At 46.6% G+C, this 25255-nt stretch overlaps 1 protein-coding gene and 1 long non-coding RNA gene across 3 annotated transcripts in view; one reads left to right on the top strand and one right to left on the bottom strand.

The window, feature by feature from the left end:
• The window catches only part of LOC309541524, a 130037-nt gene that overhangs the window by 95614 nt on the left and 9168 nt on the right, over positions 1-25255 (bottom strand). The window lies entirely within an intron of this gene.
• Positions 242-24143, top strand: TSGA13 (testis specific 13). 2 transcript variants are annotated; one of them, XM_082239294.1, is made up of 6 exons: positions 242-543; positions 5355-5431; positions 11726-11926; positions 16347-16447; positions 23087-23193; positions 23929-24143. In XM_082239294.1, the coding sequence occupies exons 2-6, from the start codon at positions 5375-5377 to the stop codon at positions 24120-24122; spliced, it is 660 nt and encodes a 219-aa protein (XP_082095420.1). In that variant the 5' UTR covers positions 242-543; positions 5355-5374; the 3' UTR covers positions 24123-24143. The 2 variants fall into 2 exon arrangements, with proteins under 2 accessions (XP_082095420.1, XP_082095419.1); XM_082239293.1 differs by lacking the exon at positions 242-543 and adding an exon at positions 2884-3190.

Below are 25255 nucleotides of genomic sequence, written 5' to 3'. Positions count from 1 at the left end.
GTAAAATCTCTCACTGCCTCCATTTCTTCCCCAGTCAGATGGGTGGGGAATAATAAATAATGATGATGATGATGATGATGATGATGATGATGATGATAATGGAATGTTGGCAGATATGCACCGCGTCCTGTTACACAGCAACAACTTTTCTTGGGCCTTGTGGAATCGTGACGGGAAGTGATGTTTGCCAACATTCTTCCTTCCGCTTGCAGCTATTGAAAATAAAGAGATCTCTGTTCTGTGCCTGGAACCTTGTGAGTCTTCCGCTAACTGCCTCAACTGTCACTCCCAATGCTGGCTTGAACATCTGCCCCAGAATATTGCCACTCCAAAAGAGCCAGAGGCAAGGGAGTCACATCACCCTTCCTCCCAATGGAGCATCTTTCTCACTGATGTGTGTTTGGCATGGACGATGCTTACGGCGCCACGTGATAACTCTTCTACCTCCTGAAGTTCTGCAGCGAGCAGTGAAGTTCCATTGCGCAGCCAGCTGAGGTCACTTTGCCGCTGTGGTCAGCCATTATCCAACCTCCACAACACCAGGTGACTTTTGAGTTTGTGGTGGTGGCGAGGAGGATGTTGTTGGGGGCCCTGGAGCTAAGTTGGGGGCTCAGTCTGGGCCCTGCCTGGGTAGGAGGCTGATAGAACACCTTCAGGAATGGTTCTGAATTTCCCGAAGGAAGTCTAGGAAAGGAAGCAGCAAATATCTCGGATGTGCAGAGGAAGATGCTGGACTCTTGAGTAGAACATAGCTCTGTACTGACTACACAAAGAGCGGCAGATTCTAGGTGCAGCCTTTCTCAACCTGTGGGTCCCCAGATGTTGAACTACAACTCCCATCACCCCTAGCTAGCAAGGCCAGAGCTCAGGGATGATGGGAGTTGTAGTCCAACAACATCTGAGGACCTACAGGTTGAGAACCGCTGCTAGGGTTTCCGACTGATGTGTTTTCCATTACAAGCCATAGATGTCGGGGATTGAACATGGCACCTTCTGCATGCCAATACAGCTGTCCTTCCACTGAGCCCTTCTGGCTCTTGGACATTTGGCCATGGAAATAATGGCATGTTGCTTATTTCTGAAGCTTTAAATTCCTCAGGATGGAAACCATCAACAGGTGTGATCTGCAGTTAATCCCACAAACCAAGGATTTACTTTCGCTGTGGAACAATGAAAACAGCGAAATCTGCTTGCCTTGTCCATAAATCAATAGTTCACTGGCTTTTGCTTTGTTAGCTCGGAAACTCTAGGGTCAGTCTGCTGTTAAGGACAGAATGAAACTGGACATACTGGCAACAGCTGGAAGTTTTTGAAAAGTCTGTTGTGTCTGCCCAATTGCTTCACGGAATATGTGACCATATTAGCATGTATCCAATACAGAATGGCTGCTTACCGAAAGGGAAAATAAAGATGGCCAGAGAGGGCACAGATTTGCATAAAATTTGCATATAGTGACGTATGCGTGCATTGATGAACTTTTAGAATTGGACGAGGACTGCCCTTTTTATGCATGGTGATTTGTGCTTCTGATGGTACAGGGACAGTTATGCCTAGTCAGTTCCTTTCGAACCTGCAAAAGTTTCAGGACAGACATACGGCTTCATTTTTTGCATGCCCTGTAGCTGAAATCCTGTGGCTTTTTATACCATTAGTGCGTCACACTTTCACTGCACCATGGTGCAAGAGTGCACCATCGAGACAGCAATAATGAAGTAGGCTTGGGGAAGCATTGCAGGGATGGGGACTACGATTCAGTGTAAACAAGCATACACGCAAAGGTGGAAAAATATATATCTTAATTTCACATTTTTCCTTTACAACAGTCCTGTGAGGGAGGCTAGGCTGAGAGATTGTAATTGGCTCAAGGTGACAGACGTTTATGTGCAAAAGACGTACCTGTGTGCGGCAAGATCAAAGGCGGGAGAAGCTTCTTGGTGTAGAATGGGATGCCCCTATTTTCATTGGAGAAATTTTGGAGGGTATGTTAATATTGTTCAGCTTGGAGCAGTACGATGAATAAAAACAGACCCCCCCCCCCGCGGGAATGGAAATGGTCTAGATCATAAATATGGTTTCAAAGCTTTACTAACAGAACTTTCTTCACAACAGACATTAAGCAGTAGCGATACATCCAAATAGTTGCATAGAATCATGTTGTTGTGGAGGGCGCCATTTTTGTTGGTAGTCCACCCGCTTGGACTACTGCAATGCGCTCTGCGTGGGGCTACCTTTGAAGGTGACCCGGAAACTGCAATTAATCCAGAATGTGGCAGCTAGACTGGTGACTGGGAACGACTGTCGGGACCATATAACACCAGTCCTGAAAGATCTACACTGGCTCCCAGTATGTTTCCGAGCACAATTTGAAGTGTTGGTGCTGACCTTTAAAGCCCTAAATAATAATAATAATAATAATAATAATAATAATAATAATAATAATAATAATTACTACCCATGCTATACACCTGAGCTCACACACAGATCCTCAGTCAGAAGTTGCTAGATGTAAAATAACTTGAAAAGAAACGAAAGACATGGATAATTTAGAGAGATGAAAACTATGGAGAAGATATGTAGTCTTAGAAAAATTATTTTAAGGACCTGTGCAGGGGATGGGGGGAAGTTACGAGATTCAGAGAATCTCATTTATGGATATGTTTAAAAAGTTTTTTCCTTTTCATTATTTTAAATTTGTTCCTGTAAAAACCAATAAAAATATTTTTAAAAGAGAAAAAGAGCCACTGTTCAACTCGCCATTGCCCTTATGTGACCTCCGACCTTACAAAATGTGGCTTGCAACCTTGTCATAATCTTCAGAACCGTGTGGGGTGTTTTAAGATTCCAGGGCCTCCAAGCAACCATCACCTTTAACCTGGATTAGGCAGGAATTAGTTACCCAGGGGGCAAGTTGTCCGTTGCCACAAACCTGGTTCTGTGGGTGAAGTATCTTCTCCCCGCCCTCAGACTGACTGATTCCCTCCAGCGTCACTTCTGCCTCGGCGTGCGCGGGGCAGCCAAAATCGACTTGATCCGTCCCTCCCTGGCTACAGACCCCATTGCCCCTGACCCCTGGCCATTATGCTAGTTAGCGGACAAATGGTTCCTAGGGTGGGTCGACATGTTGCAAATGAAGACGTCATCTGGCGATGGCGCCATGCTGCTCTCCTCGCCACGGCATCCCTCTCTACGTGTAAGTAACAGAGACCCGTACCTGACAGGAAGCGGCTCCATCCAATAATAATAATAATAATAATAATAATAATAATAATAATATATTATTTATACCCCACCCATCTGGCTGAGTCTCCCTAGCCACCCTGGGCGGCTTCCAACAAAGTATTAAAATACATTGGTCTGTTAAACATTAAAAGCTTCCCTGAAGAGGGCTGCCTTCAGATGTCGTCTAAAAGTCTGGTAGTTGTTCTTCTCTTTGACATCTGAAGGGAGGGCGTTCCACAGGGCGGGTGCCACCACTGAGAAGGCCCTGGTTCCCTGTAACTTGGCTTCTCGCAGGGAGGGAACCGCCAGAAGGCCCTCGGAGCTGGACCTCAGTGTCTGGGCAGAACGATGGGGGTGGAGACGCTCCTTCAGGTATACTGGGCCGAGGCCATGGCAATCCCGCTTCTGCTGGCTGAGGCGGGTGGGAATTGGCACCCATTTCTGCTTCCTTTCCATCAACGCAGCTGGAGCGAGTTATTATTATTATTATTACCAGTGCTATTTTTCTAGAAAAAGAGGTGCCAGAATTCACCATGAATGCCTCCCCCGTCCTCTTCTAAGAGAAACAGGGAGAACAAGGGGCAATAACGTCCACTTGAGAGGTGCCGGAACCGAGTTCCTGTGAGTTCCAGCTGAAAAACCAATAATAAATAAATAAATAAATAAATAAATAAATAAATAAATAATAATACATAATTTATATACCGCCCTTAATCGGAAGATCCCAGGGCAGTGTACACATTGCAGAACATCAAGGATAAAAGCAGAATACAGTGGTACCTTGGGTTAAGTACTTAATTCGTTTCAGAGGTCCGTTCTTAAACTGAAACTGTTCTTAACCTGAAGCACCACTTTAACTAATGGGGCCTCCCGCTGCTGCCGCGCCGCCGGAGCACGATTTCTGTTCTCATCCTGAAGCAAAGTTCTTAACCCGAGGTACTATTTCTGGTTTAGCGGAGTCTGTAACCTGAAGCGTATGTAACCCAATGTACCACTGTAAAAAGGATACTGACAGACAGCCTAATAATAAAATAGGTAAAGGTAAATAGTAAAGGGACCCCTGACCATTAGGTCCAGTCGTGACGGACTCTGGGGTTGTGGCTCTTATCTCGCTTTATTGGCCGAGGGAGCCGGCGTACAGCTTCCGGGTAATGTGGCCAGCATGACTAAGCCGCTTCTGGCGAACCAGAGCAGCGCACGGAAACGCCGTTTACCTTCCTGCCGGAGCGGTACCTATTTATCTACTTGCACTTTGACGTGCTTTCGAACTGCTAGGTTGGCAGGAGCAGGGACCGAACAATGGGAGCTTACCCCGTCGCTGGGATTCGAACCGCTGACCTTCCGATGGGCAAGCCCACAGCATCCTAATAACAGGGCTATCCCCCTCACTTTTACAGGTCAAAGATAAATGAACAGCTATAGGCCTAGGTAAAGAGGAAGGTTTTTGTCCGGTACCTAAAGACATGTAGTTATGGCACCCCTAGGTAATTACCAACACCCCCCCCCCCGAGGAACTAGCACCCATTTTGGTAAGCACTGGCATAAATCATTGTTGGGTACTACCGTATTGGCCTGAATATAAGCCTCCCCCTTTTTTTTGCAAAATTCCGACCGTGAAAAGTTAAAGTGCAGCTGAAATTTGCGAACTTACAAAAACTGGCTTTTACGATATCGCTGCTGAAACAGCCCTACAGTAATATGAAACAGGCGTGAGTGCCTGTGGAATTTTGAGGGAGTGGCTTATATTCGGGATTTGTCTTTTTTTCTTAGGCCCCCCCCAAAAAATTTTTAAAGATGCAATTTATATTCAGGTGTGGCTTATAATCGGGCCAATACGATAGGCCCCTCTCTGGAGATTGCAGAGGGTAGCTGGTTCCTCTGCTTGCTAGGAGTGCTTGATTCTACCTAAAGGTCTGTTTGGAAGTAAACTGGGTGGCACATGAAGATGGCACATGTTTCTCCTTTGGAAAGGAGCAAACTCTGCCAACCAGTGACTGCCCCCACCCAGGGTATCACCTTGCCTAGGGGAAAGTGGGGTGACCATGGTTGGTGGGAAGAGTGAATAGCAGAAACGAGATTGGATTTCGGGGTTCCTCAGGTGTCAAAATGATTTGACGTCGTTTTTAACTTCCCAGTTCGAGATACTCATCCGAACATGTGCAGTCAGTTCCAGCTGAAGCATGAAGCCACCTACTCACAACATCCTAACTTGGTAAGTGAAACCTGACTTCTTTTTCCATCATGAAAAGGTGCCAAAGGAAGAGGAAAAACCATTGTTGTTGTTTAGTCGTGTCCGACTCTTCGTGACCCCCTGGACCAGAGCACGCCAGGCACTTCTGTCTTCCACTGCCTCCCGCAGTTTGGTCAAATTCATGTTGGTCTCTTTGAGAACACTGTCCAACCATCTTGTCCTCTGTCGTCCCCTTCTCCTTGTGCCCTCCATCTTTCCCAGCATCAGGGTCTTTTCCAGGGAGTCTTCTCTTCTCATGAGGTGGCCAAAGTCTTGGAGCCTCAGCTTCAGGATCTGTCCTTCCAGTGAGCACTCAGGGCTGATTTCCTTCAGAATGGAGAGGTTTGATCTTCTTGCAGTCCATGGGACTCTCAAGAGTCTCCTCCAGCAGCATAATTCAAAAGCATCCATTCTTCGGCGATCAGCCTTCTTTATGGTCCAGCTCTCACTTCCATACATCACTACTGGGAAAACCATAGCTTGAACTGTACGGATCTTTGTCGGCAAGATGATGTCTCTGCTTTTTAAGATGCTGTCTAGGTTTGTCATTGCTTTTCTCCCAAGAAGCAGGCGTCTTTTAATTTCACGGCTGCTGCCACCATCTGCAGTGAGCGTGGAGCCCAAGAAAGTAAAATCTCTCACTGCCTCCATTTCCCCCCTTCTATTTGCCAGGAGGTGATGGGCCCAGTGGCCATGATCTTAGCTTTTTTGATGTTGAGCTTCAGATCATATTTTACGCTCTCCTCTTTCACCCTCATTAAAACCACAGAGCCATAGATATGGAAAGGGCACCTAGGAAAAACCATAGAGCCATAGATTTGGAAAGGGCACCTAGTCCTACCCACCTGGCAGTGTAGGTATCTCAGCGAAAGCATCCCTGACAGATGGCCATCCAACCTCTGCTTAGAAACCTCCAAGGAAGGAGAGTCCATAACCTCCCAAGGGAGACTGTTCCACTGTTGAAGAGCTCTTACTGTCAGAAAGTTCTTCCTAACATTTAGTCAGGATCTCCTTTCTTGCAACTTGAATCCATTGGATTGAGTCCAGGCCTTCAGAGAAGCAGAAAACTGCTTCCATCTCCCATGTGATAGCCCTTGAGATATTTGAAGATCAGTACTTCTATGCTCTCTGAACACCAGTACAAAACTGTGACACACACAGAAGTAAAACTAACTTCCAAGATACCTCAGACAACCTATCTCATGCTCCCTCAGACACTCACATGATGTATACAAATCATAGTACCATAGTACTACTCGCTGGAGCATCTCGCATAGATAAAAATCCTAATCCCAGCCACCCTCCTCTACACGTGTTCGAGCTTGTCAATTTCTTTCTTGAACTGTGGTGCCCAGAACTGGACACAGTCTTCCAGGTATGGCCGGATCGAGGCAGAAATGAGCGATACTATTACTTCCCTTGATCTAGACACTAGTCGATGAAGCTTATGAGCCACTACACCGGTCTGTGGCATATGGGAATGTTCAGGGATGCAGGAGAGAATATATTGTTTGATTATATCCTTTTCCAACTTGTGTTAACAAGTTCTTTTTTTTAATAAATATTTTTTATTAAGTTTTCCATTTAACAATCCAATCATATCACATTAATTAATCCAAATTATACCAATACATATCATAAAATCCAAATATTTTGCCGAATTTTTAAATTTTTTTGTTGGGGTTACCCATGCTTCGAGCTCCGTAAGGGTCCAATCATCTCGTATTTCTGCTGCTTTGATGTTCACAAGTCCCATCTTCTAATCTTCTTGTTGTTATTTTTTTTCTTCTTAATAACCTCTGAGTTGTTTCCACAAGCGAGTTGAGGCAAACATTGTGTTAACAAGTTCACAATTTAGCAGAGTAACATTCCCCTTTTTAAAACTTGCAGCGGACGCGTTTGCTCAGGCTCGCTAAAGCCTCTATAATAACTGTTCTGGTATTTTCCCCTTATTCCTTCATAAAAGATAAGACACGACACAGTCTTCTATAAAAGTATAAAAAGAGTTTACTCACATTCTGTTCACAGTCAGATCCCAGTAGGCAGACTTAGTTTAGAAAAGTAACATACACCTGGAAACTATCACATAAGGAGACAGTCCCTTTGTTTTCCCTTGGCTGGAAGACAAGAGAGCATCTTTGGCTAAGCAGATGTTGCTTCTTCGATGCATGTAGTCAAAAAAGAGAGAGGTGGCTGCCCTGCCCTGTGCTTTTGTCGTTACCTGCACAGGTGAGGCCACACCCATCTCTAGTCACACGCAGAGGAAGTCTGTCCCAGCCCAGAAGGAAACAGGAAGGTTACCTGCTGGCTGGACAAACATTCCTCCCCAGGTGTAAACATGTTCACTCTAGGAATGTTGTACTTGACTGCTCTTGTGTTTCACATCCCACATGGCAGACCTGTTCGCCGTCTTAGTTCCCTCCCCCCAATGCCATGCCCTTTCTCAATGCAGTTTGGGCATCTAAAATGGCAGCCAGAGACTGGGATCTGTTCCTATCTGGAACAGAAATGGGCAAGTAACTGCTGGCGATGGCAGCAAACAGGGACAGTGGGAAGCAGTGCCAGGTAAGGCCAGATAGCGGGGGAGGAAAATGAGCAAGGTGCCATACCTTGTCACCTGCAGAGGTTGGATGGCCATCGTCATGGATGCTTTAGTTGAGATTCCTGCATTGCAGTGGATTGGACTGGATGACCCTTGGGGGTCGCTTCCAACTCTTATGCTTCTAACATTTTCTCAGCAGTTAACTCGGCTTTTGTGACCCTGTTTCCCAAACCACCACACCTCCCACTGTCCCCACAAGTCACGATCAACACCTGCAACCATTTCCCTACAAGGTGATTACCTTGCCAGCCTGTTGCATGGTGATGCAGCTATCCTCTCTGTCGCCGTGTGCTGTCAATCACAATGCCATGGGATATGCAAGGACAGTGATTAGTGACATTATTGGGCTTGCTGGCTACTCACACTGTCTACTGGTGCATCACGGTGGTTTCAGAGGAAGAATCAAAGGAACTGGTCACCTTCGGCAGTAGCTGGAGCGGCAAAAAGGCCAGCGATATTCTGTGTTTTCTTGCTGTGAATAGAGGACGAGAGGGGTGGGGTGGGAAACAGAAAGCAGAGCATGATGGGGACCAACGCAGGTAAAGAACTCTTCAGTCAGCATTGCTGATGTTTGGGGAAACTGGGTAAGGGATCTACTGTTAACGGAGAAATCTGAGGGCTTCCTTGGACAAAAAACACCAGCCAGGAATACCAGAGCAAAACAGTAGCCAGTAGGCTTGGTCTTTATTGAAGACTGTCGCAACAGGACTCCCACCTGCCACAAGGTGGAACAAGATGGAAGCCCCAAACAAAAGAGAACCCAAAATTTATTAGCTGCTAATCCCCATGTTACACCCCCACCAAACTACATCACTAATACATCATGGTTACATCATGAAAGGGGAGGTCTGGTGGCCATAATCTGAGCATCCTGGACCCTGCCCCATGGTTCCCCTTGTTGTTGTTGTTTAGTCATTTAGTCGTGTCCGACTCTTCGTGACGCCCTGGAGCAGAGCACGCTAGGCACTCCTGTCTTCCACTGCCTCCCTCAGTTTGGACAAACTCATGTTGGTCTCTTTAAGAACACTGTCCAGCCATCTCGTCCTCTGTCTTCCCCTTCTCCTTGTGCCCTCCATCTTTCCCAACATCAGGGTCTTTTCCAGGGAGTCTTCTCTTCTCATGAGGTGGCTAAAGTCTTGGAGCCTCAGCTTCAGGATCTGTCCTTCCAGTGAGCACTCAGGGCTGATTTCCTTCAGAATGGATAGGTTTGATCTTCTTGCAGTCCATGGGACTCTCAAGAGTCTCCTCCAGCAGCATAATTCAAAAGCATCAATTCTTCAGCGATCAGCCTTCTTTATGGTCCAGCTCTCACTTCCATACATCACGACTGGGAAAACCATAGCTTTAACTATATGGACCGGACCTTTGTTGGCAAGGTGATGTCTCTGCTTTTTAAGATGCTGTCTAGGTTTGTCATTGCTTTTCTCCCAAGAAGCAGGAGTCTTTTAATTTCGCGGCTGCTGTCACCATCTGGAGTGATCATGGAGCCCAAGAAAGTAAAATCTCTCACTGGTTCCCCTTGCCCTCCACCAAACACCCTTCAAGTGTAACAATATCTGCCCTCCCTTCCCCACAGGTGGGTGGGGTTTGCGGCACCGAGCGGGGCTCACCTGGGCGGGTGCCACTCACCTGCTTGAGCTGGCCTTTGACCCGCCCTCAGCCAGGGAGGACAATGGACGGCCGGCCGGGGGCGGGCCTAAGGCCAAAAGAAAAGAGGCTGACCCCTGGACTCAAGCCTCTTTTGCAGTTCTTCCTTCCAGGATCAACAAAAAGAGATATCCAAACTACATTACTAATACATCATGAAAGGGGAGGTCTGGTGGCAGGAATCTGAGCATCCTGGACTCTGCCCCATGGTTCCCCTTGCCTCCACCAAACACCCATCAAGTGTAACAAAAGATATATTTACATTTCCCTGTTTCCCAGCCAAGTTAATCCCACCCTTTTGTCTTCTTGTTATTTCTGGAAATGGCTACTTAGGCAGAGGGACTGATGAGTAGCTGAGCTCACATGTCTATCTGAATTTCTGACGTTTTCCCAGTGAGCCAGTACATAGATACATTTATCAGTGAATTCTTACATTTGGTATCGTGCAGCAAAGGCCCTTTGAATAGATAGGAAGAAACTGTGATGAAGTGTTTTGTGGGGACAAATCACAAAAGTCACAAAAGTGATTGTGCTGATTTCGGTAGTGGGCTGCATGTGCATGATATCTGCTGGAAGGGCAACCCCCCCCCCAACCTATACATAAATTCCTGCAACACTACCATCAGTGCCTTTTCCTGGTGTAGAAAAATCTGGAGTTGGCTTTTACCCAGTGTACCCTAAGTCCTTAATCGGTCAGAGGAGAATGGATGGAGGCAGGATCCAGTGACAATAAGGCAGATCTTTATTTCTCTGTTGCGACAAGAGTTCCCATCACCTTTGCCAGGAGGTGAGGGCCTGGAACAGAGGTATGCAAGAATTTTTGAAGACTTTAGAAATTGCCCAGCTCTTTAGCCAAAGACCGCTCAAAAGCATCATGCTGTGATAGGAATTTTATGGTCTTAGACATATGTTAAATGTTCATAAGTGTACCAACCAAGCACATACATAGATCAGCACAGGAAGACCGACCTGGAACCATTTTGATTCCCAAACTGTCCCAAACTGACCAAATGTTTTCTCTGCAAGGTCAAAGGGAAATGGAAAAGCCTCCCCATTGTCTTTTCCTTCACAAATCCTGTCTTAAGGGTATGTCTGTGTTTGAATAGGGTGTGAGCCTGTGACCTGGCCCAGCAACTAAGTATTTATCATTACAAAAGACTAGCTGGGTTCCCCAGGCAGTCCAATCAAGTAACCTGCCAGACAAGAGATAAACAAAAACAGGAGAAAAACAATATTCAAATTTCTGTTTTAGACCGCCTTTTCTGTGATGTCGGTGTGATGTATCTGAGGGGTGGTCTTAAGTTACACCCCCTCTGTGATGTATGTATGATGTTTCTGGGGGTGGTCTTGATCTACAGGGGGACAATTTCAAAAGTCTTTATAAGACCTTGCACGCCATTTTTCTGGGTCCCTCCTCTCTTGCGGGTGATGGGAGCACCCTGTTGCAACAGATCAATAAAGATCAAGCTTACTAGAATCATAGAATCATAGAGTTGGAAGAGACCACAAGGGCCATCGAGTCCACCCCCTGCCAAGCAGGAAGCTGCCAAGCAGGAAGCTGCTTTGCTTCTCAATATTCTCAATATTCTCTGGCTGGCCTCTGTTATTCTCTCCTACCAATAGGGAACCTATGTAAGGACTCTATATGGGCTCTTGGGTACCCCATAAGGGAAAAGGGCAGTTTTTGTTTACAACAATGCACGCATTACAGAAAGACGCGGTCTACAACAGAAGCTTGTGTGTGGCTTGACTGCTGCCTGTCAAGATAACCTGATAACGTTTTACCGATTGCATTACTGGCCAGTCCGGGCCATTCTTTTGACACGGTAAATGCCTTAGACCTTGAATCCAGGCTACAGCGGCAAAATATTCATAGACAAAATTTGACCATAAATCTGTAGGATTTGCAAGCGAAAAGAACCACTGGGGGAGCTTTTTCCAAGATATTTCCTTCTGCAGAGGAATATGTGGGGTCATTAGGAGTTGATGTCATTTTCCTTATTTTATTCTTCTCTCTCCTGGGGTAGGTCCAATACTTCCTTCCATTCACTGATGCTGAGTTTCAGGAGCGGCTCGAACAACGCAAGGGAGAGATCGCCATCATGCTAAGGTCCTCGGAGTTCAATCAAGACAAAACTGCCTTGATTGTGACTAACAACCCACTTCCCCTCTTCATATCCGGACAACAGCTTTCAACACCTTTCCAGTTTTTCCCTGAAGACATCAGGGTAAGTTGGTTTTCCAACACGCATACCTTGCTTAAAGTAAAAAGGGGATTTTCCCCACTTCTGACACCATTTAGGGAAGCTTTTAATGTTTGATGTATTACTGTATTTTAATATTTGGTTGGAAGCTGCCCAGAGTGGCTGGGGAAGCCCAGCCAGATGGGCGGGGTATAAATAATAAGTTGTTGTTGTTGTTGTTATTATTATTACTATTATTATTGTATGGGGGGTCAAGGAGGGAACTCTGCGGCATGACCTTTCCACAAAAGGTGTCTCTAAACCAGGCATAGGCAAACTCTGGCCCTCCAGATGTTTGGGACTACAATTCCCCTCATCCCTAGCTAATGTGATAGGAATTTTGAGGTCTTAGATATATGTTAAATGTTCATAAGTGTACCAACCAAGCACATACATAGATCAGCACAGGAAGACCGACCTGGAACCATTTTGATTTTCAAACTGTCCCAAACTGAGCAAAGGTTTTCTCTGCAAGGTCAAAGGGAAATGGAAAAGCCTTCCCATTGTCTTTTCCTTCACAAATCCTGTCTTAAGGGTATGTCTGTGTTTGAATAGGGTGTGAGCCTGTGACCTGGCCCAGGAACTAAGTATTTATCACTACAAAAGACTGGCCAGGCTCCCCAGGCAATCCAATCAAGTAACCTGCCAGACAGGAGATAAACAACAACAGGAGAAAAACAACATTCAAATTTCTCTTTAGACCGCCTTTTCTGTGATGTAGGTGTGATGTATCTGAGGGGTGGTCTTAAGTTACACCCCCTCTGTGATGTACCTGGTATGTATGATGTTTCTGGGGGGTGGTCTTGATCTACAGGGTGGCAATTTCAAAAGTCTTTATAAGGCCTTGCACGCCATTGTTCTAGGTCCCTCTTCTCTCCTGCGGGTGAGGGGAGCACCCTGTTGCAACAGATCAATAAAGATCAAGCTTACTAGCTGCTTTGCTTCTCAATATTCTCTGGTTGGCCTCTGTTATTCTCTCCTACCAATAGGGAACCTATGTAAGGACTCTATATGGGCTCTTGGATACCCCATAAGGGAAAAGGGAAATTTTTGTTTACAACACTAACAGGACCAGTGGTCAGGGATGATGGGAATTGTAGTCCCAAACATCTGGAGGGCCGGAGTTTGCCTATGCCTGCTCTAAACCGGCCTTCCCTAATCCCAGATCCCTATGTATTATGGGACTACCAAACCCATTACCCAGACCACCGGTCACACTGGCTGTGGGATGATGGGGTTTGTAGTCCCGACTGCATGACAGAAGTTTATAAAATTGTGCCTGGCATGGAGAAAGCAGATAGAGAAAAGAAAAGCTCTTTCTTCCTCTCTCATAACTCTCACAATCATATAAGTCTCCATCTTCTCCAGAGCTTTCCCCAATCAGGGACTGTGCCTTTTATTTTACCTTGGAACCACAGTAAGGAAAAGAAAAGTATATACAGTAAACCGAAAACCAAAAGAAACCCTTATCAAGAGCTTCTTCGGAAGTCAATCATTAGCAGGAATAAACTAACCAAAATCAATTAAAATAACTTCTTACACTCATAGAATGTTCCCATGCAGAGTAAAGACAGCCATTTCCCGGATGGACCTCCTTTTCTTTCAGCCTGTCATTTCGCCAAATAAATTCCAAAAATAATAATTTCTTTGCCTGTCAACTGTTGCAGGAATTTATGTATAGGTGTGTGTGGGGGGGGGGGGGGTTTGCCCCTCCAGCAGATATCATGCACATGCAGCCCACTACCAAAACCAGCACAATCGCTTTTGTGATTTTTGTGATTTGTCCCCACAAAACACTTCATCACAGTTACTTCCTATCTATTCAAAGGACCTCTGCTGCACGATACCAAATGTAAGAATTCACTAATAAATGTCTCTATGTACTGGCTCACTGGGAAAAGGTCAGAAATTCATATAGGCATGTGAGCTCAGCTACCCAGCAGCCCCTCTGCCTGAGTGATAATTCCTGGCATCCTGATACCTGAGTGCCAGACAGGTAGCCATTCCAGAAATAACAAACCCAGATGGAGACAAAAGGGTGTGATTAACTTGGCTGGGAAACAGGGAAATGTAAATATCTCTTTTGTTACACTTGATGGGTGCTTGCTGGAGGGCAAGGGGGACCATGGGGCAGGGTCCAGGATGCTCTGATTACTGCCACCAGACCTCCCCTTCCATGATGAAACCATGATGTATTAGTGATGTAGTTTGGGGGTGTGTGTAACATGGGGATTAAAGGTAAAGGTAAAGGTACCCCTGCCCGAACGGGCCAGTCTTGACAGACTCTGGGGTTTGTGTGCCCATCTCACTCAAGAGGCCGGGGGCCAGCGCTGTCCGGAGACACTTCCGGGTCACGTGGCCAGCATGACAAAGCTGCATCTGGCGAGCCAGTGCAGCACACGGAACGCCGTTTACCTTCCCGCTGGTAAGCGGTACCTATTTATCTACTTGCACCCGGAGGTGCTTTCGAACTGCTAGGTTGGCAGGCGCTGGGACCGAGCAGCGGGAGCGCACCCCGCCACGGGGATTCGAACCGCCGACCTTTCGATCGGCAAGCCCTAGGCGCTGAGGCTTTTACCCACAGCGCCACCCGCGTCCCAAAACATGGGGATTAGCAGCTAATAAAAGTTTGGGTTCTCTTTTGTTTGGGGCTTCCATCTTGTTCCACCTTGTGGCAGGTGGGAGTCCTGTCGCGACAGTCTTCAATAAAGACCAAGCCTACTGGCTGCTGTTTTGCTCTGGGATTCCTGGCTGGTGTCCTTGTTTCTTGTCCAAGGGAGCCCTCAGATTCCTCCGCTAACACAGCTATATTTTCGTTGCTTTAAAGTTTTGGAGAGGATACCGCTTCAATGCTTGGAACTTGAGGCTTCCCGTTGTGGAGTTGAGCTGGAGCCTTGCATTTCGGCTCAATTCTTCCTACTCCACACACACACACACCCTACATGGGAAGACAAGAGAGCTTGAAAAAATACACAGCTGGACCCTTTGGCACCCAAAGGACCCCTTTGGGATTTTTAAGGGGTGCACGGCACCTTCATGCTCCCCCTATCCCTCTCGCAATGGTAGAGTCAGTCCTCCGGCTCTAATTCTTCTTCATTGGGGTTCCCCAGCTGTTTCCTCCCACCATTCCTCTTCGTCCAACCAGTCCATGACACAGAACTCGAACCCAGCACTCTTGCCATCGTACCGCCCTCCCTGCCTCATCCCCTCCCAGGACTCACCTGTGGGATTCTTCTGCCCCGACCTGCTGATGAGCTGCCAGTATCATGAAGGTTACCATGTCTTTATATCGAGGATCAGCAACCTTTTTCAGCCGTGGGCCGGTCCACCGTCGCTCAGACCATGTGGTGGGCCAGACTATTTTTTTTTTGGGGGGGATGAAAGAATTCCTATGCCCTACAAATAACCCAGGGGTGCAGGTGGTGGTGTGGGTTAAACCACAGAGCCTAGGACTTGCTGATCAGAAGGTCGGCGGTTCGAATCCCCGCAATGGGGTGAGCTCCCATTGCTTGGTCCCTGCTCCTGCCAACCTAGCAGTTTGAAAGCACATCAAAGTGCAAGTAGATAAATAGGTACCACTCCGGCGGGAAGCTAAACGGTGTTTCTGTGCGCTGCTCTGGTTCGCCAGAAGCGGCTTTGTCTGGCCAAATGACCCAGAAGCTGTAAGCCAGCTCCCTCGGCCAATGAAGCGAGATGAGCGCCGCAACCCCAGAGTCGTCCAGGACTGGACCTAACGGTCAGGGGTCCCTTTACCTTTTACAAATAACCCAGAGATGCATTTTAAATAAAAGTGCACATTCTACTCATGTAAATTCCCTTCCCTGGGGGGTTGTCTGTATGAATCTGTATTTTATTCTGAATCCATGTTATGGGTCATTGGACTGTAATAAAGATGATGATTATTACTCATGTAAAAACACCAGGCAGGTCCCACAAATAACCCAGAGATGCATTTTAAATAAAAGCACACATTCTACTCATGTAAAAACACGCTGATTCCCAGACTATCCGTGGGTTGGATTGAGAAGGCAATTGGGCCGGATCCGGCCCCCGGGCCTTAGTTTGCCTACTCCTGCTTTAGATTTAACCGGAGCTTCACAATTGGAATAAATTTATTGCGTATCTAAAAGACAGCTGTAAAAATTTAAAAACACTAGCAGGACTGAAGTAGCTCCTACAATGTAAAACAGATAAGATGTGAGTATAAAATACGCGAAAAAATGTGATAAAGGATACCAACTGAAGGGATGGAGGGAAGCCATAGCTCGGCAGAGCAAAAGGGTTATATTTTGATGGATGTATGGATTGTTGAAAAAAAAAGGTTATGTAAATAAAATAATAAAAAATTATTTGAAAAAAAGAAGATTTAACGAGAGCTTCTTTTGCTAATCCACCTTCCATTCAGAGGAAAAACCAACCTGATTCGGACCACTTACCCCCAGTGCAAGCCCAAAAGAGCCAACTGAGTCCCAGCATCAGGAAGCTGAGGAAACCTGCAGAATTCAGGTAAGGCCACAGCTCTTTCCCTTGGGAAAAGAACGGGCGTTGTGCTTTAACAACACATTGCTTCAAGGTGGTTTTCAGTGCAGCTGAAGCCAGCCTTTCCTCACCTTGTGCCTACAATTCCCATCAGCCCCTGGGAGTGTCATCAGTCAGAATGTATAGGTGCTTTGCCTCTTCTGGAATGGCTGTAACTGGATTTGATTCATCTCCCAATAAGGGATAGGATTTATCTAGAATTTGGCGGGTGATCAGCTTATCGTTCAGGATGTAATTCAGACCCTCCAGCATCCCTAATCTCCAGGGACAGTCCTGGATTTACAGAAGCCGTCCCGGTTTCTGATTTGATCCCAGAATGTCCCGCTTTTCCTTTGTTGTTCTTGTTTAGTCGTTTAGTCATGTCCGACTCTTCGTGACCCCCTGGACCAGAGCACGCCAGGCACTCCTGTCTTCCACTGCCTCCCGCAGTTTAGTCAAACTCATGCTGGTAGCTTCGAGAACATTGTCCAACCATCTCATCCTCTGTCGTCCCCTTCTCCTTGTGCCCTCCATCTTTCCCAACATCAGGGTCTTTTCCAGGGAGTCTTCTCTTCTTATGAGCGGCCAAAGTATTGGAGCCTCAGCTTCACAATCTGTCCTTCCAGGGAGCACTCAGGGCTGATTTCCTTCAGAATGGAGAGGTTTGGTCTTCTTGCAGTCCATGGGACTCTCAAGAGTCTCCTCCAGCAGCAGAATTCAAAAGCATCCATTCTTCGGCGATCAGCCTTCTTTATGGTCCAGCTCTCACTTCCATACATCACTACTGGGAAAACCATAGCTTTTCCTTAGGGCGTCCCTATTTTCATCGGAGAAACATTGGAGGGTATGGGAATTATGTGACCTCCGAGCCAAGGAGATAAGTAACTAAACAACCTTTAGAAGACATCTAATGTTTTGTTACGTTTTTGTATATGTTGCTTGGGCACCCCAGTCAGACGTGCGGGGCATAAATATAATACAGTTGTACCTTGGAAGTCAAATGGAATCCGTTCCAGAAGTCCGTTCGACTTCCGAAACGTTTGGAAACCAAAGTGCAGCTTCTGATTGGCTGCAGGAAGCTCCTGCAGCCTATTGGAAGCCCCGTTTAGCTTCCAAAAATAGTTCACAAACCGGAACAGTCACTTCTGGGTTTGCAGTGTTCGGGAGCCAAAATGTTTGGGAACTAAGCTGTTCCAAAACCAAGGTACGACAATAATAATAATAATAATAATAATAATAATAATAATAATAGTTATGTACTGAAGTTCTCACCCTGAGCCAGCAGGGGATACTGTAGATAGTTTTCACTCAGGTCCACATATGCAAATAGGGAATTGAAAGTGACATTCAGTGATTGGATAGTTACAGAAAGTTGTTACTGTTGCTTTGTAGTGGAGCTCTATATAAGCAGGCTGGCTGAACCCTTCAGTTCTGTTCTGTTCTGGGTCTGTGAATAAACAAAAGCTCTTTGGAGAATCACTGTGTCCTCTGATATGTTCACCCACAACTTAACAACAACAACAATAAAAATAATAAAGTTATTGTTATTGTTGTTGTTATGGAATGGGACATCCCTATATTCAGTGGAGGAATGTTGGAGGGTGTGGTATTTAAAGTTTGGTCATAGGTCAGTAAACGATGCTTGTTAATTTTTTTGCTAAGAATGTCCAGCCACAACAAACTGAATATATGGATGGCTATTTACACACTGCCATTCACACTGCACTTCTGCCATTGGTTTAGGAAGATGTGTACACGTGATGCCACAATCCATATCTATATGGTCATTTCTTAGGAAATGCAGTGTCTTGTTGCATTTCCCCCTCCCTGCAAAGCAACACCGATCCAAATTGAGAAAACAAAATGGCCGGCTATGTTTTAAGTCACGATGAGGATAGTGGTAAAAGGTGATACCTTGGTTCTCAAATGCCTTGGTACTCAAACAACTTGGAACCCAAACACTGCAAACCCGGAAGGAAGTGTTCCGGTTTGCAAACCTTTTTCGAAAGTCAAACGTGCTGTGTTTTGAATGTTATGCTTCTGACCTGAGTGCCACACTTCCAATTTGAGTGCCACACTTCTGTTCTGTTTTCAATGTTATGCTGTGGTCTGTTTTTGCTATTTATTTTGCGTTTTTGCGGCTCTTTCTGCTTTGTTTTTGTGACTGTGGAACCCAGTTCAGCTACTGATGGATTGATTGTAAGACCTCAGTACATTGTTTATTGCTTTCATTTTATGGATCAATTGTCTCGTTAGATAGTCAAAATTCATGTTAAATTGCTTTTTCAGGGGTTGTTTTTAAAAGTCTGGAACGGATTAATCCATTTTGCATTACAGTAGTACCTCCGTTTACGTAACCCTCTGGTTACATAAACTTTGGGATGCGTGCGTGGCAAACCTGGAAGTATTTTACCAGGTTTCGCTGCGCGCGCATGCGCAGAAGCAGTCCTCAGGTTGCAGAAAACTCAGGATCTTACTGGACCTCCAGAATGGATCCAATCCGCAACCGGAGATACTGCTGTACTTTCTATGGGAAAGTCCGCCTTGGTTTTGAAACGCTTTGGTTTAGAATGGACTTCCAGAACAGATTAAGTTTGAGAAGCAAGGGACCCCTGCACTGAGGTTATTTTTAAGACCTGAGTTGAGAATCTTCAAAAGTGAATTCATAAGTTTAGAAATCATATTATTTAGAAGAAAGATGCATGCCTCCTTGCTGATATCTTGGGAATATTTAGACAATGAGATAGTTTAGCATGTGAGCCAGAACTTCAATACAGCTGGGTTATTGCCTTCACTTGGTAAGATTCTCCAAAACTTTATTAAAAGAATCTCTGAAATTTGGACACAGAAGCTTCTTACCGTCGGCCAATACTACTGACTAGCATGGAGCAACTTACTGCAAGACTTGTCTAGACATGTGACACGGAAAATGTCCTGCTGAAAATTCTTTGTACAGTAGTACCTCGGGTTAAGTACTTAATTCGTTCCGGAGGTCTGTACTTAACCTGAAACTGTTCTTAACCTGAAGCACCACTTTAGCTAATGGGGCCTCCTGCTGCCGCTGCGCCACCAGAGCGCAATTTCTGTTCTTATCCTGAAGCAAAGTTCTTAACCTGAAGCATTATTTCTGAGTTAGCGGAGTCTGTAACCTGAAGCGTATGTAACCTGAAGCATATGTAACTTGAGGTACCACTGTAACTAGAAATGATTAAGAGCATCATATGGCTGTGTGCTTTGTTTTCCCGTTTTGTTAGAAAACTTATTTGTTCATTAATGCAAATAGAATATAAATGGAAAGGTTCTCTTGTACTCAAATAATTATGGATTTTATTTTATTTTTTATTCATCTACATATATGTGTGTGTGTGTTGTTGTTGTTTAATCATTTAGTCGTGTCCAACTCTTCTTGACCCCTGGACCAGAGCACGCCAGGCACTCCTGTCTTCCACTGCCTCCCGCAGTTTGGTCAAACTCATGCTGGTAGCTTCGAGAACACTGTCCCACCATCTCGTCCTCTGTCGTCCCCTTCTCCTTGTGCCCTCCATCTTTCCCAATATCAGGGTCTTTTCCAGGGAGTCTTCTCTTCTCGTGAGGTGGCCAAAGTCTTGGAGCCTCAGCTTCAGGATCTGTCCTTCCAGTGAGCACTCAGGGCTGATTTCCTTCAGAATGGAGAGGTTTGATCTTCTTGCAGTCCATGGGACTCTCAAGAGTCTCCTCCAGCACCAGAATTCAAAAGCATCCATTCTTCGGCGATCAGCCTTCTTTATGGTCCAGCTCTCACATCCATACATCACATATGTATATGTATGTATATATGTATGTATGTATGTATGTATGTACATACATACAAACATACGTATCACTTCCTACTTTACATGAGGTGGGATAACTCAGTCAGTAGATATTGAGACTCCTGATCTCACAGTCATGGGTTCAAGCCCCACATTGGGTAAAAGATCCCTGCATTGCAGGGGGTTGGACTAGATGACCCTTGGCGTCCCTTCCAACTTTACAATTCTATACTAGAACATAAGACCTCTAAGGGGTTTACAGTACAGTAGTCTAAGATATTAATTAAAAATACCATAAAGAGCAAACACTGAAAATGAGCTACGTATGATTTTTAAAAATATATATCATCAGTAATTTTAAAACATTTAGACTTACTGGAATAACGTGTTAATATTGCATGCTAAAATTACATGTCTAGGCAAGCTTGCTGGAACAAAACATTTGTTAGTGGGGCTCTTTCTGGTGGTTTGGTTGGCTGGCTCTTAGAGAATTCATTGCAGGCTGCAAAGTGTCCTGTCTTTACCTCCTGCACTGCCACATGGTTATGTGGTCTAAACCACTGAGCCTCTTGGGCTTGCTGATCAGAAGGTCAGCGGTTCGAATCCCTGCAACAGGCTGAGCTCCTGTTGCTCTATCCCAGCTCTTGCCAACCTAGCAGTTTGAAAGAACGCCAGTGCAAGTAGATAAAAAGGTACCACTGCGGCGGGAAGGTAAATGGCGTTTCTGTGCGCTCTGGCTTCCATCACGGTGTTTTGTTGTGCCAGACATGGTTCAGTCCTGCTGGCCACATGACCCGGAAAGCTGTCTGTGGACAAATGCTGGCTCCCTCGGCCTGAAAGCGAGATGAGCACCGCAACCCCAGAGTCACCTTTGACTGGACTTAACTATCCGGAGGGATGCGGGTGGCGCTGTGGGTTAAACCACAGAGCCTAGGACTTGCCACTCTGAAGGTTGGCGGTTCAAATCCCCGTGACGGGGTGAGCTCCCATTGCTCGGCCCCTGCTCCTACCAAGCTAGCAGTTTGAAAGCACGTCAAAGTGCAAGTAGATAAATAGGTACCGCTACGGCGGGAAGGTAAATGGCATTTCTGTGCGCTGCTCTGGTTCGCCAGAAGTGGCTTAGTCATGCTGGCCACATGACCCGGAAGCTGTACGCTGGCTCCCTCAGCCAATAAAGTGAGATGAGTGCCGCAACCCCAGAGTCAGGCACGACTGGCGCTAATGTTCAGGGGTCCCTTTACCTTTAACCATCGAGGGGTCCTTTACCTTTATGTGCACTGACATGTACTTGGTCAACTTCAGAGCAAAGCGTGTGCCCTTTTGCCCTGGTCTCCACCTGGCTTCACAGAGCACTCAGAATGCCTGGATTGTGTCATCCACCACCGTTCCATAGTGACATTTGGGCTTTGGCAAGGACCATCAGCTTTCTCTGCCAGAAGGTCCCCAGATCATTCAGGAATCCATTGGGTTATATCCGTCTCCAGATGTGGTCTAGCTGAGCGAGCCCTCCACCCTTTCAGCGGGGAATTACCACCACCAAGCCAAATTCCAAACGCAAAGTGATTGCTGTTTGAAACCGAAACCAAGCCCGCCACCGTATCTTTGTCGAAATGTGTTCAACACCTGCAGACCGCAAACTGGCAGACCCAGTCTAGCACCTTTCAACACATCCAGCACATGGTGAGGTTCAGGGACAGGCAGAACACAGATCAGGATTTATCTGAAGATCTGTGGATGTAAAACGGGGGGGATGGATCCAAGCCGTGGGCCACATCCCTCAGTGCCCCACCCTCCATATGCCACCTTCAGTCACCTGATGTCCTAAATAAAGACATCATGTAAACAGACACCTGTCAGAGCTGCTGATGGTTGCAGCGACCTCCATTCTCAGTGCCAATCAGCTGATTGGTGGCGGAAGGTTTTCTCCACTAGCGCACAGTAGTTTGCATGAAAACCCTTTGCTAATAACGAGCTTATTCTAGCTTATTCTGTTTTCCATGCAAACCATTTCAAAACCAAGCCTCTCAGCTTCCCTACGGGGCATTAACATCATCATCATCATCATCATCATTATTATCTGTAAAGCTTTTTTATTATAATTTTATTTTATAATGGGGAAAAAACAGAGTGGACAAGTGGAACAACAGACAAAAATTAAAAGATGAAAAACAAAACTATAAAACAGGCACGAGGGCTGAGTAGCTGCACATGACTTAAAATAACCAAGTCCTATTAGTATTAGTGCCAACCCAGCAGTTCGAAAGCCCAAAGTGCAAGTAGATAAATAGGTACCGCTCTGGCGGGAAGGTAAACGGCGTTTCTCTGCGCTGCTCTGGTTCTCCAGAAGCGGCTTAGTCATGCTGGTCACATGACCCGGAAGCTGTACGCCGGCTCCCTTGGCCAATAATGCGAGATAAGAGCCACAACCCCAGAGTCCGTCACGACTGGACCTAATGGTCAGGGGTCCCTTGACCTTTACCTTAGACATAAGGCTGCATAGGTTACACAGCGTGGGGCAGTAAAAATCTTGAAGAGGAAAGTTGCCTGCACAAGTTCTACCAAGTGGGTAAACCCTGGTAGCCAGACTGGAATACCATAGATCAATTGAGCTATAATTTTGGCGCTGAAGACCTTAAGGGCTGAAGGGATATGCGAATTACCTCTTGTTATGAAAAAAACCTATTGTGGCCTGCTTTCACTTACTGGCATTCACCGTCGTTGCACGGTGCAAGGACCATAGAAGTCTATGATGCCACTGGGGGGGGGAGGGGATTTCCATAAACGAAGTAAACTTGATTGATCCCTACTGAGCAAACGTACTCCATCCCGCAAGCAGGTTCTCCAGAGATAAGGATTTCACCAGCGAAGCCCATTTTTCAAAAAATTACGCGGAGAAGCGCTTGCTGAGAATGTACCCCCAGCTCCGTAAGCACATGAGGCTTGGTAAGCAGTCTTCCTTTACTCAAAGAATACAAAGAGGTGGAGGGGAGGCCTACTCGATGCAGGATATCCACAGCTGCAGAGGTCTAGCCTCTGCGTTAAGACCTCTAGGTAATGGGCTCCATGGCCAAACTGCTCTGACCTATTAAGAGGATTTCCTAATGTTGAACCGACAGCTAACCTCAAGGGAGGAAAGGACATTTTCTGGGCTCCGTGAAAGTGCAAATGCTTTATACGCACAGCAGGCCAAGTTCAATGGGGAACCCGTGGCCCTCTAAACATTGTTGAACTCCACCTCCCAACATCCCTGACCACTCACTGGCCATGTTGGCTGGGTCCTGGTGTACAGAGAACTATAGGTTCCCACCTGCCCACAGATCCTCAGCTGCCTGTCCTGCGTCTACAGTGCTTCCTGCCTCTGATTCCTCTCTCTCACTTAAGCCTGTTGCTTGTTCAGCATCCAACCATTCTGCCCTCCTGCTTGGTCCTCTGACCAGTGTCCCACCACCGCTCCCCTTGCTCTCATCCGTCCTCCTCTGAGGCCTTCCTAATGGGTTCTCTGGCCCACCACTCCCTATCGTCCGGTCAGTCCCATGTTTTGTGGTCCAAAACATCTCGAGGGCACCAGTTGGGGGGAGAAGAACATGGTGTACAGCTCTGGCCTGCCCCATCTTACGCTCCGAGAGCCTTCCGCATGGGTCAGTCTCACCTGTGCTATTGGTTTGTTTGTGCTTCCAGGTACAAACGAAATGGAACCCCTCCCCAGTATTCAAGGCTGGTCCCCCAAAACAACGCATTGGGAGCCTCTGACCATCTCGTGCTTGACGGAAACAAGGCGCACTGTTAATGTACCAGGAGAAGATGGCTTCAGGTATGGGAGAGCCCCGCTCTGGATTGTCGACAGCTCGGTTGTACCTAAGTATGCCAAATAAACGCCTTCTGCTGACTCTGCACATTCTTTGCTTCTCTGCAACGCGAAGCCTTGATCCTAGCACCGCCCAGTTGCACTGGCGTTTAGTGCATCGCTATAGATTTCGGAGGGGATTCCCCCCTCCCCTCCTAGAAATTAATAAATGGTAGGGTGTTGATTAGGGACGCAGGTGGCGCTGTGGGTTAAACCACAGAGCCTAGGACTTGCTGATCAGAAGGTCGGCGGTTTGAATCCCCGCGACGGGGTGAGCTCCCGTTGCTCGGTCCCTGCTCCTGCCAACCTAGCAGTTCAAAAGCAAATCAAAGTGCAAGTAGATAAATAGGTACTGCTCCAGCGGGAAGGTAAACGGTGTTTCCGTGCGCTGCTCTGGTTCGCCAGAAGCGGCTTCGTCATGCTGGCCACATGACCTGGAAGCTGTATGCCGGCTCCCTCAGCCAATAAAGCAAGATGAGTGCTGCAACCCCAGAGTCGGTCACAACTGGACCTAATGGTCAGGGGTCCCTTTACCTTTTTACCTTTAGGATGTTGATTATTTGGGGTGAGGAGGGAGAAATACTAGCTGCAGAGGAATTCCTGGGCCAGCCTATGCAAAACGACTTGGCCAGGCTGGGGCTGTTAAGAAACAATAGAGCAGGGGTTGGCAACCTAAGGCCTGTGGGCCACAAAGGGCTCACGGGTGTCGTTTAACCAGCCCCCGAGCTGCCCCCAAACCAAGCTGCCTGCTTCACAAGTCCCTGTGCGCGGCGCTAAACTGGCGCAGCATGGGGACTCACTTCTGTGGCTCTGAAAATTTCGTCTGCGCAGATGCCAAAAATTGCATCTGTGTAGACACAGATGCTGGAAATCACATCTGCGCAGACACAGACTCCGGAAATCGTGGGTGCGTTTAAACTTGCCGACTCCTACAATAGAGGGTCATTGAGGTCCCTTGGCAATGCAAGAGAGCTGTCCTTCCCCCCTTGCCCTGAGGTGTGAACAGAGACTGGGGGGGGGGTTGGAAGGCTGCCAGGGTAACTGGGTGTGATGCCACAGGAAATGAGAGTCTTTAGCAAGGTGTGCTGGGAAGAAGAAAGGAAGAGAAGCAAGATTGGGATCCATCTTGGGCAGGCTGGCTGAAGGCTGGCTGGGAGAGAT

This window comes from Podarcis vaucheri, assembly GCF_965113315.1.
Source record: "Podarcis vaucheri genome assembly, chromosome: 10".
Classification (NCBI taxonomy): domain Eukaryota; kingdom Metazoa; phylum Chordata; class Lepidosauria; order Squamata; family Lacertidae; genus Podarcis; species Podarcis vaucheri.
Note: the sequence above shows the minus strand (reverse complement) of the source record. Positions and strands in the feature narration are given on the sequence as shown.